The 16479-nt window shown below is 35.4% G+C and overlaps 2 protein-coding genes across 3 annotated transcripts; one reads left to right on the top strand and one right to left on the bottom strand.

Annotated features, from left to right (window-relative positions):
- Positions 1 to 3677: 3677 nt before the first annotated feature.
- On the top strand, positions 3678 to 11025 carry LOC108343560 (phospholipase D delta). Of its 2 annotated transcripts, none has more exons than XM_052876066.1 (10): positions 3678 to 4916; positions 5965 to 6081; positions 6654 to 6848; positions 7325 to 7606; positions 7695 to 7763; positions 7868 to 8015; positions 8659 to 8807; positions 8930 to 9097; positions 9330 to 9530; positions 10458 to 11025. In XM_052876066.1, the coding sequence occupies exons 1-10, from the start codon at positions 3996 to 3998 to the stop codon at positions 10764 to 10766; spliced, it is 2559 nt and encodes an 852-aa protein (XP_052732026.1). In that variant the 5' UTR covers positions 3678 to 3995; the 3' UTR covers positions 10767 to 11025. The 2 variants fall into 2 exon arrangements, with proteins under 2 accessions (XP_052732026.1, XP_017437403.1); XM_017581914.2 differs by having other exon boundaries at positions 10473 to 11025.
- Positions 11026 to 11886: 861 nt separating this feature from the next.
- Positions 11887 to 12685, bottom strand: LOC108341895 (plastocyanin). Its single transcript, XM_017579561.2, has one exon. It carries the CDS (start codon positions 12567 to 12569, stop codon positions 12069 to 12071), a length of 501 nt encoding a protein of 166 aa, XP_017435050.1. The 5' UTR covers positions 12570 to 12685; the 3' UTR covers positions 11887 to 12068.
- Between the last annotated feature and the right edge of the window lie 3794 nt (positions 12686 to 16479).

Raw genomic sequence — 16479 nt, forward strand, 5'->3', positions numbered from 1 at the left:
GAAAAACTGAGCGGTGTTGCACGTCCCCAGGGACTAACACTCTCGTCCTCTAGGAAGTTCCAAAACGAACTCCTACGCTAAAAATCCGAACAGTAAAGTCCGTTCCCTAGGAAGAATTCATAGGTCAAAGTCAAAGACCGAGAGGTAAATCCCTCTCGGCTGAGAGGTAAATCCCTCTCTTTGAAGACAAAGACCGAGAGGTAAATCCCTCTCGGCCAAGAGGTAAATCCCTCTCGGCCAAGAGGTAAATTCCTCTTGTTGAAGACAAAGACCGAGCGGTAAATCCCTCTTGTCAACTAAAAGAGTTGATGTCGAAGAACGAGCGATAAATCCCTCTCGTCAACTAAAAGAGTTGATGCCGAAGAACGAGAGGTAAATCCCTCTCGTTGAAAACAAAGACCGAGAGGTAAATCCCTTTTGGCCGAGAGGTAAATCCCTTTCAGCCGAGAGGTAAACCCCTCTCATCAACAATCTGAAGTCAAAGACCGAGAGGTAAATTCCCCTCGGCCGAGAGGTAAATCCCTCTCGTCAACAACCTAAAGTCAAAGACCGAGAGGTAAATTCCTCTCGGTTGAGAGGTAAATCCCTCTCGTCAAAAACCTGAAGTCAAAGACTGAGAGGTAAATTCCTCTCGGCCAAGAGGTAAATCCCTATCGTCAACAACCTGAAGTCAAAGACCGAGCGGTAAATCCCTCTCGGGAGAGAGGTAAATCCCTCTCAAAGTTGAACGGTAAAGCCCGTTCACTAGGAAGCACTCCTAGCTAAAAGACCGAGCTGTAAATCTCTTCCGGCAGAGAGGTAAAGTCCTTCCATTTGGAAGTTCTCCACGAATTCCTAGTGTAAAGCCGAACGATAACCCTCATTCACTAGGAAGTACTCCTAGCTAAAAGACCGAGCGGTAAATCCCTCTTGGCAGAGAGGTAAAGTCCTCCCATTAGGAAGTTCTCCACGAACTCCTAGTGCAAAGCCGAACGGTAAAACTCGTTCCCTAGGAAGAACTCCTAGGTCAAAGTCAAAGCAGGGAGGTAAAGCCCTCTCAAAGCCGAACGGTAAAGCCCGTTCCCTAGGAAGAACTCCTAGGTCAAAGTCAAAGCAGGGAGGTAAAGCCCTCCGAACGATAAAGCCCGTTTCCTAGGAAGAATTCCTAGGTCGAAGTCAAAGACCGAGAGGTAAATCCCTCTCGGCCGAGAGGTAAATCCCTCTCGGCCGAGAGGTAAATCCCTCTCGGCCGAGAGGTAAATTCCTCTCGTCAACAATTCGAAGTCAAAGACCGAGAGGTAAATCCCTCTCGGTTCATGTTGAAGGCCGAGAGGTAAATCCCTCTCGGTTCATGTTGAAGACCGAGAGGTAAATCCCTCTCGGTTCATGTTGAAGAACGAGTGGTACATCCCTCTCGGTTTATGTTGAAGGCCGAAAGGTAAATCCCTCTCGGTTCATGTTGAAGAACGAGAGGTACATCCCTCTCGGTTCATGTTTACATGAAAAGCAAGCTCCTCACTACAGGAAAAACAACCTTTCGCAAACTCATAAGTTCTATAGTTAACCACGGCTAAAGCCGAACACTTAACTCGGACTTGGGGGGCATAATGTATCGTACCTAGTGGAGACCGAACGGTTAACATTCAGCATCGTTCGGTCCATCCACTCAGGTCAAAGATTGGGCCGCAATTGGGCCAGCTTAAGCTATTATTGGACCAACAGTCCAGCAGATGATAAAATAATCAAAGAATATCTAATTAAGGATATTGATAAGCAAGTTATAAACAACCAACCGGATTTTCAGGTAATCTATTTATATCTTATTCTGTTTATATTTTATTGGGCTTGTATCAGCTCAGGATCCATGAGGTAAATTATAAATACAAAGTCAGGGCCGAAAGCCAAGGATGTTCCACTCACGTTCCATTCAGGGTCTACTCACACTCAACTCATATTCTCAAACATTCAACAGTGATAACAATTCACTAAATACTCAACCAAGAGCCGAGGTTCTTCAAAGCATACGCCTAACTTGAGCGTCGGAATATCTTTTGCAGGTACCTCCCCCCTAGAGCACGAAGGCAACCGATCGGTCAAGACTGAAGTCAGTCGAACGACTCCGACAGAAAAAAGGCAAGCAACTCAAGCGATTCAAGCATTCGGAAAAAAGGAAAACACGTCAACAAAGATTCGTCTCTCGGTCCCGCAAAATACTACCGAAACAAAAAATAATATACTTTTTTTTCAAAATGAAATATTATATTTTATTAATCCTATTCTGTTATCACGTTGCAATTTGGAAGTAATGATAAGATAGGTAGGTGTACAGTTGTATGGTTGCATTTTATTATTTCGTAGGCGCGTTTTCAATAAATGCTAATTTTTTAATAATTTTACTTTTAGCCCAAAAAACCATCCCTCTCTAGTTTTTTATTTCATTTTTTCTTTATTTAAAATATTGGTTTGGAATTACAACATATTATCATTAAATAACAATGTGATAATCATACAAGCACTCACGTCTGTTATTAATGAAGCGGGAGAATCATGTAACATTTTTTAGGATTTATATTTTTTGTCTTTATTCTTTCTAAAATATTGATTTATAATTTCTCAATAATTTTTTGACTGACCTTAATTTTTCTTTTTAAGAAATAAATTTTGGTCTCTGAATAATTTGTAGATTTGTCTTATTTTTGTGATCATTATGTTTAATCTCTCTATCAAATATAAATATGTAAAATACATGTTAAAAAACAATAACAAGAACTGCATCATTTGAAGGCAATTTATAATTAAGACGGATTTGGATCCGTTAAGGAAGAAAATGGAATGAGACGAGGAGTGATGCACCCTCCACCACCTTATCTTCTCTTTATATTTTCCCCGTTATTTTTTAATTCTAAATTTATTCTTTTTACTTTTTATTTTTATCAATTTTATTTTTTATTTTTTAAAATCTTAATTTTAATTCCCTCTCACTTTCACTAAGCCTCCAATCTTTATTGTCACTTTCTCTCTTTCTCTTAATTTTCATTTCTGTTAACACAAAATTTGACAGTCTCTTAATTTTCATTTCTGTTAACACAAAATTTGACAGAAAAAGCAAATTCTGCATGAACATTATGAACAAGACAATAAACTGAACTAACTATTTTTTCTTTTATTCACTTTTTATTTTGTACTCAACAAATATACTTCTTTTTCATTGCACCATTGTAAGCACAAATGTAATTTTAAGCATAAATTTTCAAGTTTTGTTATTTAAAGACAAGGAAGTGGGGAATAAATTTTTAGGAAATTATATTATGGAATCATGATACTTCAAAACTCATCAGAAGTTATAAATGTTTTAAATTTATACCATGCAGAATTTGCTTTTTCAATCAAATTTTGTGTTAACGGAAGTGAAAATTAAGAAAAAGAGAGAGGTGGGGGATGGGGCTTGCTACTGAAAGGGAAAGGGAAAGGGAAAGTGAAAGGAGATTGGAATTAGGGTTTCAAAAGTAAAAAGTAAAATGAGTAAATTTAGAATTAAAAAAAAAAGGAAAATGATGGAGTGGTGGAGGGAGTAAAATAGCAGCACTCTGAGATGCAGGCCCAAAGGAGTAAAAAAGGGCCCACAAAGTATTTATTGGGCTCACACAAGAGAATTTTGTACCCATTACCATTGCACATCTCCTAATCCTGCCATTACACGTGTTGACGTGTCCAAAATTAGACACCAACGGCAACGAACAGCAGAGAACGCATGGCCAATCCCGTTACCCTCTCTTTCCCGCTAACGCCACCATATTAAGTAAGTTATAATATTTATTTCACATACCATTGGACTTCGCCGCCGAACAAATAAACCGACGACGGAGTAATAATGCTGTAACCTCCGTAACGCCGTATCGTGGTAGCGAGCGTTCGAAGGTTCCACCTTGCATTATTCTACGACGCTCCCTATCACTCTCCCTCGCAAAACCTCCTTCAATCTAATCTCACCCGCCGGTGACCCCTCCGCCATAACAATGCCTCAAAAGCATAGCACCGTGGTCTACCTCCATGGGACCCTCGATCTGGTAATCGTCGAGGCTCGCTGCCTTCCCAACATGGATTTGCTCTCCGAGCGTGTCCGAAGGTTCTTCTCCGCCCTCAACACTTGCAGCGCCTCCATATCCGGAAAAAGGAAGCTCCACCGCGCCCGCCACCGCCACCGCAAGATCATCACCAGCGATCCTTACGTCACCGTGTGCCTCGCCGGCGCCACCGTCGCGCGCACCCGCGTGATCTCTAATTCGCAGAGCCCTTCCTGGGACGAGCACTTCAAGATCCCGCTCGCGCACCCGGCCGCGCAGGTCGACTTCTTCGTCAAGGACAACGACATGTTCGGCGCCGACCTCATCGGAGTCGTCACCGTCTCAGCCGAGAGAATCCTCTCCGGCGAACCCATCAGCGACTGGTTCCCGATCATCGGCTCGTTCGGGAAGCAGCCGAAGCCTGACTGCGCGCTGCGCCTAGCGATGAAATTCACGAGGTGCGAGAACACTCGCATGTTCCGGTCCCTCAAGGAACCGGATCCGGATCGGTTCGTGGTTCGGGACTCTTATTTCCCGGTCCGTCACGGAGGGGCGGTGACGCTGTATCAGGACGCGCACGTGCCAGAGGCAATGTTGCCGGAGGTTGAGTTAGAGGAGGGTGTGAATTTTGAGCATGGGAAGTGCTGGGAAGATATATGCCACGCTATTTTGGAAGCGCACCATTTGGTTTACGTTGTGGGTTGGTCCATCTACCACAAAGTTAGGCTCGTGAGAGAGCCTACCAAACCCTTACCGAGCGGTGGTAGTTTGAATTTGGGGGAGTTGCTCAAGTACAAGTCCCAAGAAGGTTTGCGAGTTTTACTTTTGGTTTGGGATGATAAGACTTCGCACAGCAAGTTTTTCATTAACACGGTACGTACATTTTATGTTTCAGCACTTGTTTTGTGGTGAAAATGGAATGTTCGATGGCAATGTTCAATCGTGTTTCTGTTTGGTTTTTGTTTATTTAAATGGGAATTTTACTGTACAGACTGATGAATTATAGCTTTGCAGTTTTAATTTAATCTTCTTGTATTTATTTGCTATTTTATACAATTGTGTTGAGGAGTGAGGACATAGCGATACTCACTCTTCCTTCAAACTCTTGGCATGTTTGTGGAATGGAATCTTTAAATACATATCATTAGATCATATTTAAATTGTTATGATTAAAAAAATACATGATTTTTGTCAATTAAACTGACATGTGACAACTCATCATCAACTTAATAAATTAAGCATCCATCCATTATGGTACTGTTCATTTTGTTTTTCATTTCTGGCAGGAATTATTCTCACGATACAACTGCGTAGTGCATTTTTGAATTAAAATTGACAAATTTTATTTTGGAGTAGTTTTATTTTGTAAACTGAATTTCCAAAAGAAACTCAAATCTTAATTCTATGAGAACTTCGTTTCAGATAAAATATAGCTGTGCAGGCACACTGAGGATAACCAATTATGATAAAAAACAGAGTTTATTTCCCTAACAGTAAATATAGTTTTTATGTATTTTTTTAGCTTACAAAATTTGAGTAGTAACATGTTGATGTGATTTTTGTTCCTTTATTGGAACATGCTTGTGACATAACTTTTAGGAATGGTTTGATGATCTTCCTTCCGTTATTGATATTGGATTTTGGTTTTCAAATTGGACCTTACAGTTGTACTGCTCTTCAATTTTGATTTAAATACCCAGTGACAAATTACGTATTCAAATCACATGTTGTATAGCCACATGACTGTGTGTTCATCATCTAAGTTCTAACTCATGCACTTCGATTTTGTAATTCCCAGTTGCTTGAACATCTAAACCAATTTGGACATATATACTTTGTTTCGCATTCTGCCTAGTTAAATATTGTGTCTGTTGATTTTTTTTCTTTTTGCTACCTTACAAGTTACTAAATTTGATTGCAGACTGGAGTAATGCAAACGCATGATGAAGAAACTCGAAAGTTTTTCAAGCATTCTTCAGTTAGATGTTTGCTGTCACCAAGATATGCCAGCAGTAAGCTTAGCATTTTCAGGCAGCAGGCATGCTTTATGCTATGGTTTAGTAGCTTTCCCAGATTTTGTCATTTTTTCTGTTAGAAAGTTCTAGATACTTGATCATGTTCGCTTTCCATGTTTTCAGAATACCTCTCTGGTTTTAATATATGCATAGGAGGGATCCTAATATAAATTTTTACATGATAAAATAATATTTCTTTGTCTTGATAGACATTAAACAGGGTAGGCCATATCAAAATCTATAAATGTTTATGAAGAGAGAAATACACAAAAACTTTACTTGACAAGATCATGCAAAGTGTAACATGAAGTTAATTTCCATTAGCAGGATAATTTCCTGCGTTAAACTTTGCATTGATGTGTTACTGAATTAGTTGGAACCCTTCCTTTTTGTATTGCCCAAATTGTATGCCTGGCATATGAAAACTGTAAATTTAACAGTTAACCCAGAAAGAATTTTTTTTTTGTTAATTTAACAATCAACAGTTGATATTTTTTCAATCTCAACAGAGTTATTTTTCTATCTAAAAATACTTTATTTTTGTTTTCGAAAAATTGATAAAATGTTGACTATATTACTTGGCGCCAAACTTCAGGTTGTTGGAACGCTCTTTACACATCATCAGAAATGTGTGATTGTGGATACTCAAGCACATGGCAATAATAGGAAGATAACTGCATTTATAGGTGGTCTAGATCTTTGTGATGGCCGGTATGATACACCTGAGCACAGACTTTTCCGCGATATGGACACTGTTTATCAGGACGATTATCATAATCCCAGTTTTTGCGTAAGTTCATGATCTCTGAGGATACCTTGCTTTACGTAGAAGTTGTTGCATTCTAAAACATGCATCGATTACACACATATAAAAGCGTTTTTGTAGGACAATATATGTCCAGTTCCTGTTTTCTTCTCTAATAGGCAAAAGTAGAGTTGTTTTATTCAGTGAGGTTAATTAATAAGAGTATAGATATTCATAAGCTAATAGTGACTTCTTAGTTTGATGTATAGATTTTCACAAGGACATTGTTTAACATATTATAATTGTTTAACATGTTAAAAATAGGGACAAAAAGCTTTCAGGCCTTCCACTCATTCGGCAGATTTAGCATGTTATAAATACTGTTGTTATTGGCACTTCGCATCAAGTAGTTGCTTCATAAATATAAACTGTCATTTGATGTTTTCTTTGATACCGATATTGAGAACGTAAGTGTACGGTTACCAACTGAAATTTGTCCTGTCGTCCACTTTTCTTGATAGACGGGAACCAAAGGTCCAAGGCAACCATGGCATGATTTACATTGCAAAATTGAAGGCCCTGCTGCATATGATATACTTACTAATTTTGAGCAGCGTTGGAGAAAGGCCACGAGATGGTCTGAGTTGGGTCGAAAGCTCAAAAGAGTGTCTCACTGGAACGATGATTCTTTGATCAAGTTAGAACGCATCTCTTGGATTCTTAGTCCTTCTGAATCAATTCCAACTGATGATCCTGAACTCTGGGTTTCGAAGGAAGGCGATCCTAAAAATTGGCATGTTCAGGTCACTAGTTCACTGTCTTCTGTCTTCTGTTCCGTTTTTTTTTCAACAAAGAATTTGTTTAGTTGTACTTGGTTTATGTTTTTCACAGGTTTTTCGATCCATAGATTCTGGCTCTTTAAAAGGATTTCCTAAGGATGTATTTGAAGCTGAGTCCCAGGTAAGTTGTCCAAACATTGAGTTTCTCAATATTTATAATAATGTCTTTGAACTTTTTGGATTCCCCTGTCTCGTTAATTTCTTTTTTATTGCCCTTCATTGCAGAACCTTGTGTGTGCAAAAAATCTGGTTATAGACAAGAGTATTCAAACAGCGTATATACACGCTATCAGATCTGCTCAACATTTTATTTATATCGAGAATCAATATTTTGTTGGATCATCCTTTGCTTGGCCAGCTTACAAAGATGCAGGTTTTGGCAGAATATTGATGCTTACTAATGTAACTTGTTGCATCTGCTTATTGCTCATAATTTCTATATAAGCACCTATGACTAGTATTTAGCATGTAGCATGGTTTTGCTGCTTTTAACCACAGAACGCTACAAAATTCCTTCAACAAAAGGGAAAAATAGAATTAGACTTAATTCTGATTCCAACATTAGATCATTATAATGGGTTTTATATTTATAACAGAATGATACACACCAAGGTATCCTAGAATAATGTTGTTACACACAAAACAGAAAAAACAACGGATTCCTAATAATTTCCTTTTTGAATATCATCAATAAAATACAAAATATGCTATTAATATTCCTTTGGGCCTAACAGTAAGAATGAGTTTGGATTATATCACCATACCGTTGCTTTTAGGTCCCATGGTGTAAATCGAACATATGCTTAACGCACTTGATGAATGAAAAACTGGGTCTAACTAAATTATAAGGTATTTACTACGATTGTGTGTCCTGAATACCTGCATCATTTGAAAGATCATTGTTTTTCCCTCAAAAAAAGCCCACATGCAGACTTGGTTATTGACATCGTTCTTTTCATTATATTTTTTTGTAACATTTTCTACTTATAAAAAATTCCATCTTTTTCATTGATCAGGCGCTGATAACCTAATTCCGATGGAGTTGGCACTGAAGATAGTTAGTAAGATACGATCCAAGGAGAGATTTACAGTGTATATAGTCATCCCAATGTGGCCCGAAGGTAACCCTTCTTCTGCTTCTGTGCAAGAGATACTCTTTTGGCAGGTTAGTTAAAAAATTACGTTGCTAGCTTATCATGCAAAAGTCTACAATAGGAAAAAAAATTGTTCGTTGATCAATTGCAAGTGTTATATTTATTAATTATAAAAAGGAATTCACATTTTCAGGCACAAACTATGCAAATGATGTATAATGTCATAGCTCGGGAATTAAAAGTTATGGAACTTGACCATCATCCACAAGATTATCTCAACTTTTATTGTCTTGGAAACCGAGAGCCGTTGAAAAATGGTTTTTTAAGTCCAAGTAGTTCGTCTCCAGATAATGGCGAAACGGTAATACTTCAGCTTATTTAGTTACATTATTTCTAAAACACTTCATTTAATGTTGATTCCATTTTTAAAGACTTCATTTTATTTATAATATCAAGTTACACTGAGAGATATTTTAGAAAACAAGTTGTTTTTTAATTGCGAAGTAATTACCAATTTACTTGTTGGTGGATAAGTAGTTCGGGGTTATTATTCTTGTTTTTGCATTTAATCACATTAACATCTATGTAATCAGATTTCACCCTCACAAAAGTTCCGAAGGTTCATGATTTATGTACATGCCAAGGGAATGATTGTGGATGACGAATATGTAATTCTTGGGTCTGCCAATATCAATCAACGATCTATGGCTGGATCAAGAGACACCGAGATAGCAATGGGTGCGTATCAACCCCATCATACATGGGGTAAGAAAAAGGGGCATCCACATGGTCAGGTTAGTATCATTAAATATACTGTCAATTATTATTTACAGAACTTTCCTTTTGGTGTGTGTGTGAGTGTATGGACTGTAAATTGAGTACGTTAGTTATTTACTTCTTTCGGGCTTATTCAACATTCTGCACCCCTTTTATGAAACAAAACAGCTAATTACTAGCACAAGACTCCTTTGACTATTGATTTGATCAAACAACTAGTTTAACTAGGGAGAGTCACTCCGCATCAACCTTTTTGTTTTTATTTTCTTGAAAATTTGACTGCGAGTCCATATAGCATGTCCCATATAATTCGCCAGGAAGGGTTGCAGACTAGCGAAACGGTAGTGAGACGCAAATGTGAGACTCATGGCATGGTAAATAATTCAAATAGGTAAAGTTTATGTTTTACAATGCAACTGTGGAACTCTAGGTAAACCGGTTATAGGTGCTACCAATTTTAGTTAATTTTTTGTATCATGTCATCTTTACATTTTACTTAAATTAACTTCTAGCGCTACCAACTTTAGCTGTTTTTTTTACCATGTCACGAGTCCCATTCTGGTTACACTGGTTAGTAGCAACAACTATACGCCGATTTGACCAACAACATCTACATGTCACGATGTGTGGGTTTACAATCAAATTTTCAAAAACAAAAATTAGGTTGCTATTACGACAACTTCAATAGAAACAATTCTCGTAAGTTACTTTTCTTGTTATAAATGTAAAATAGATTTTACTATATCATATTACTATTATTAGTACTTTATTCAAACACATGAATAAAAATCTCGTATTTGAGATACTCTAAGGCAATAAATTGTTTCAAAACCCATATTCGTACTTTATTTGTAAAATTGGCTCACGGGTCAAATCAGGCTTGTCTTTCTTTCCTTTTAGAGGGCAGAGAAAAGTCCCCAGTTGTTTCATTGGATAGAACTTAGTTATGGTATTTGCAGGTATATGGGTATAGGATGTCTTTATGGGCAGAACACATAGGGAGCATACAAGCTTGCTTTAAGAATCCTGAAAGTCTGGAATGCGTGAGAAGTGTGAACAGTATTGCTGAAGAAAACTGGAGGAGGTACACATCTGACGATTATAATCCATTGCAAGGGCACCTGATCAAATATCCTGTGAGTATAAATGCCACTGGGAAGATAAAGTCCATACCTGGATTTGAGTCTTTCCCAGATGTTGGAGGCAAGGTGCTTGGCTCCAGATCCAACCTTCCTGATGCTCTAACCACATAGGCATAGCATACACTCTTAATTTCTACGTCAAAAAACCTCACATCGGAGGGCTCAATTGGTATAGAAAAAGTTAAAACATTTTTAGTATGCTACAGGCTGCGTATAGTAATTATTAGTGGACTGTATGTCACGGCCACATTGTACATGTGTATCAATTCTTTTCTGCCTAATGGTCGAATGTCCAATAAACCATTCATTCATCTCCTTCCACTTGTACATTTGCATCCCTAATTCTTAATCAGACAACACTTGTTAATCACTCTGCTGATGCAAATTTAACATTTCAGTATGAAATATATATATCGCTAATTTATATTACAGATAGATGTTTTTCTATACCATAGATTAATATGTATAATTGAAAAGAGTGAAATTCATTATCGTAAATTTTGTAATCTCCTATAATTGGACATTCTTAATATTTTCATTATTTTCTTATTTTTAAGTGCATTTTTATACTATCCTTAACTGTTCTTTTCTTTTCTCTTTCAACTATTTAAAAGTAACATCCTTTTATAGTTATCTATTTTATATCCATCTCTAAACTTAATTTTGCTAGTACTTCTGAACAGTATGTCAATAGATACAATATAAAAAAATAATTATACCACGTATCCTAATAAAAAATACATTCTTGAAGTTGTAACTTTTAATAAATGTAGATGCATTGTCCTTTCTTTTCTTAAAATTGATAAAATCAATTAGTCAGATTTTCTACTTCTCTGCTAGGAATTTAATTCTGAAATCGAAGAATTTATTCAATGGTATGTAATTGCAATATTATTTTCTGCAACGCATCGTAGTCTTTTCATCAAAGGAGAGAAAAAAATGTGTACGATCTGGTAATGAATTGTGAATCCCAGCTCCAACAATTTAAAGATCAACAAATATCAAATAGACTTAAATAAACTTATTTGCATGAGATAACTATATTGAGCTACAATATTTTAAAATTTTAGGATATTAAATATTTTTAATTTCTTAACTATAGAGTATACTTGTTTTTGGTCATCCGTGGAAGTGATTTAAGTATTTATTTAACTTCATTAATCATCCATACGTGAGACTTTGACCAAAGAAAATAATAGTATCTTAAGCAGTGAACCAACACGAGGGAGGATTAAGGGAGAATTAATCCAGCAAAGGAAGCAAACGAATTACAAGAAAGACATTATATGTTCATCCATGACATAACAATATATATCCCATGATAACAAGAACGACGTAAATTAAGCTCTTCTACAAAAACAAAATCACAAGAACGAACCACGGGAATCTTGTTGTTCAGTCACAGACAGAGATTCAGTTAACAGTGACTTTTCCAACCATACCAGCTCCTTGGTGAGGCGAGCAGTAGAAACTGTAGGATCCCTTGGCACTCAAAGTGACGCTGTAAGTCTCACCAGGTCCATTCAGCAACTCTTCCTCCGGCATAGAGATTGACCCTGCATCCACCCCACTGGGAATCTCGTCCTCATCGAAAACAACGTTGTGCGGGAACCCTGCGTTGTTCTTGAACACGATCTGTTCCCCGGAGGCCACGGAGAAGTCGCTGGGAACGAAGACTAGAGAGCCGTCACCGGCACCGAGCAAGACTTCGAGGGCCATGGCATTGCTGGCGAGGACGGCGCTGGCGGCGGTGGCCACTACGGCGGCTCCAAGGTCTTTGAGGGAAGCCTTGATACCGAAGCGTGGGGCCTGGGGAACTGAGACTTTAACCGCGGCACTCGCTTTGGTTGTTCCACTCGCCTTGAGGCCGGTGAATGAGGGAATTGCGACGGCGGCGGAGGTGACGGCGGCCATGTCTGTTCGTGAAGGAAGGTGTGGCGAGTGAGGTTTGTGTGTGGAATGGGGAAATCAGAACGAGGAAACGGTAAGGTTGTTTTTTATAGAGTGAGAGAATTGAGAAAGGTGTGGATTGTTCTTTGTGTGGCTGTGAGAAGAGGAACAATGGGTGATTCAGATAATGCAGACTGAAAGGGTTATCTCATCATCTCATCACCATTGCTCCCATTGGTTGAATCAGATGTTATCCTCTGACGTGGCGTAGATTTTTCTTTTTTCATTTCTTTCACTGTCACATATACATATGCAGTAGAATCTCTGTTCTGTAATTAACACACTCAAAAAAGAGGTGGTGGTGGTGAATCTTATGTTAGTAAGACACTCATCGCTAGCACAAACTTTCAAGAAAACCACGTTATTTTTTATATTTCTATCTTTTATCTAACTAAATAAAAGGAAATAAATCACTATTACTAATAAATCACGTGTAAGGAGTTTTAGATTATTACTAATAATCATCACCCCCGTCGAGATACAATGGAATAAAATATTCTTTAGATAAATATAAATACGAAGAAAAATAATTAAGAAAATTTATCTCCGTTTATTTTGATGAATAAAAGAAGTAACTAGCAAAATGATATAAAAAAATCATCTCATAGAAATTAACTATTGTTTTTTCTAACATTAATTTTATTTTTAAACTATTTTGATATTGTATAGCTACAAATTAAAGTAAAAAAATAAGACTGTAATATCCATAATGTAAAAGTATTAAATAAAATATGATAAAATTAATAAACTAAAATATATAATTATAAACATATAAATATTAATACAGTTATCTAAAATAATAATTATAATATATATATATATATATATATATATATATATATATAACTAACAATGAATCATATAATTTTTTTAAAAGAGATAATTTTTATACAAAATAATTACTAAGAAATTATAAAACTACTTAGGAGAACTTTACCTTTTACCATACATGTATCATTATCTAACTTTCTATTTACTCACATATATGCATGTATCATTATTTAACTTTCTATTTACTCACATAGTGAATTAAACATCACAAAAAAAAACAAATAAAACATAAGAAACACAAATGAATATCAAGATAAGTTAGTTTGAAAAAGAATTATCCTAAATTATTTAAATTATATCAATTATAAACTAAGCATGTATAAAATATAATAAGTCATATATATTAACACAAACAATTAACATTATAGTCAATTATCCGGATACATGTTTTTAACATTGAGATTCATTGTAAGCGTGTATTTTTAGTAGTATTTATACTCCATAAAGTCATAGATAAAGGGATTATCATCCTACTACTTACAAGGTTAATGTCTTTTGCGCTTATGACCAAATGGTCCAAAGGCAATGATCTCTTGCGACTTTCACCACACAACTCATTTTACTTTATTTGAGTATGAATAGTTATTAGAGTTCACGATCCTTATTGAAATCTCATATGTTAATACATACACTAAGATAATCACCACAGATAAATTCTTTTTGAAATTCTTTCACCATCATCATAATACATGTCCATGTTGTCATTTTAATCAAACACACTAATAATCATAAACATATAAAGTCTATTATTAATTAATCTCAAACCGTCAAAGAAGAAAACAGATCCAACACACAATTTGGTGCTTAATGCCAAATCTTTCTCAAAAAGTGACACTGAGTGAAAGTTTTGACACTAAATGTCCTTCTTCTCATAAAATATTACGCTCAGCGGCACTTTCTAACGCTCAACGTTTAAGAACCAAATTGTTCTAGACCTACAATGCAAAGATGACACTTAACGCCAAAACACTAATAAAGAGTGGCGCTCAAGAGTACAATTTGTCGCTTAGTGCTCTGAAATTAAAATATTTCCAAACTTGCATCACAAACTATCGTTCAACGCCACTTTGATACCACTCAGTGTTGTATAAGTTAAGCAAATTGATTTTGTGATTGTAAGTAATTTTAAGTTGTACACCTACTTTTATTATGATATTTTTTAAATTAACTAATAATATAAATTTTAAAAACTAAATATCAAGTGAACAATCACTCAGTTATTTGTTAGATATAATAGCTTCTTAAAGTAACCAAACAACCATTTATATTAACTTTAATTATTCGTTTAGTCTTTCGTTTAGTTTTTATTTTGGTTGGTTGGAAAGGTTCGAATTGTACCCAATGAGTAACAATTTGTTTCAATTGCGTCCCAACTTTTGAAAACGTACTCATAAGTAGATCTTTTTTTAAAAAATTACTAATGACTTTAATGACATACCATGCGATAATATGTGATGTTTTTTTTTCAATTTTATTTTTGTCCACATGTGAGGTCCTTAGTATGACACATGACACTAATAATGTGATAGGACAATGCCACGTGTTAATGTCATTGTTAAATATCATTGTCTTGATTTTAATTTAATCCTTATATATGTGTCTTTTATTTAATTTAGTTATAATTTTTTCAAAATAGAGTAATATGGTATCGCAATCGGAATCATGACGAAACGACAAACCAAAAAAAGACGAGTTTGAAAAAAAGATTTTAGAGTTGCCACCATAGTTTATTTTGAAAAACTACCGAAAAATCATCAAATGATAAGGCATGGTCTGCGAAAACCGAGTTCTAAGTTCGGGAACCGATTAAGCATAGGGAAGATACTAACACCCTACCGCGTATGCTAAAAGGTAATACCCTTAATTAAATACGCAAAAGTAATGTGATTTTCAAAATGTCTAACTATTCCCAAAAAAATAACACTCTAAAATAAAGATATTTTTTAGTTTTTTGAGCTGACATAGATTTACCGTGTTCCTACATATTTAAAACGAGGAATGAGAGTTACATATTTCTTTTGAAAGATTGTTTGTTTGGGAAATCCAATATCTTAGATTTTGAATGATTTCATATTTTTGGCATGGTTGAGAAAAAAGAAGGTAAGAAATACTAAACTGACGCGGACGGTCACACGAGTATTCATACCTTTAAAATGATATTTAATTTTTTTTTAATTATTTTTAAAAAAGAGAATTGTATTAAACACTGAAACGATGCAGACGATCACATGAGTATTTTTTAATTATTTTAAAAAGAGAGAGAAAGATATTAAACACTATGACGATGCAGACGATCACACGAATACTCATCTTTAAAACGATATTTAAACATTTTTAAATTAATTTTTAAAAGAGAAAACATATATTAAACACTAGAACAATGCACACGATCACATATACTTTAAAACGATATTTAAATATTTTTTAATTATTTTAAAAAAAATTATTAAACATCAAGAGGATAAGGACAATCACACTCGTACCTTTAAAATGACATTTAAATATTTTTAAAAGAAAAAAAAGGTTTTAAATACTATGCGAACAATCACACAAGTGCTGATACCTTTAAAACAATATTTAAATATTTTTAAATTATTTTTTAAAGAAAAATAGAAATATTAAGCACAATGCGAATGATGACACGAGAAAACGCAATTTAAATATATTTTCGTTCTCTTTTTTTCATAATTTTTATGTATTTTTATATTATATATATATTTAAAAGGGTAAGTATTTAAAATAAAATGAAATAAGTATCGAAAGCAAGTTAATAAGGTGCATATAAAGAGAAATGAAACGAAAGATATAGAGTGAGATTTAGCAAATATAGGAACTGTATGAATTGAAAATTTAAAAAAAAAAAGCCGAAAATAGCAGTGGAGGTGTAAGAAACAAATGGGCTGCTCAAAGAAAAAAGATTTAAGCCCAAAACACCAAAGTGGGAGGGTGCCTGAGTGGAAAACAATGGTGTGCAAAGAAATCAATGAAAGAGAGCCCAATTGGAGTGTATGAGTGAAAACAGTGATGCAAAGCAGACGAATGC

Source organism: Vigna angularis, chromosome 4 (genome assembly GCF_016808095.1).
Source record: "Vigna angularis cultivar LongXiaoDou No.4 chromosome 4, ASM1680809v1, whole genome shotgun sequence".
In the NCBI taxonomy this organism is placed as follows: Eukaryota; Viridiplantae; Streptophyta; class Magnoliopsida; order Fabales; family Fabaceae; genus Vigna; species Vigna angularis.

What these genes read in the sequence shown, in the direction of transcription:
- LOC108343560 (XM_052876066.1), top strand. Translation starts at nt 3,996, where the DNA reads ATGCCTCAAAAGCATAGCACCGTGGTCTACCTCCATGGGACCCTCGAT. An exon ending in GCAAGTTTTTCATTAACACG is followed by an intron (nt 4,917 to 5,964) that starts GTACGTACATTT and finishes ATTTGATTGCAG; the next exon opens with ACTGGAGTAATGCAAACGCA. An exon ending in CTAAAAATTGGCATGTTCAG is followed by an intron (nt 7,607 to 7,694) that starts GTCACTAGTTCA and finishes TGTTTTTCACAG; the next exon opens with GTTTTTCGATCCATAGATTC.
- LOC108341895 (XM_017579561.2), bottom strand. Translation starts at nt 12,569, where the DNA reads ATGGCCGCCGTCACCTCCGCCGCCGTCGCAATTCCCTCATTCACCGGC.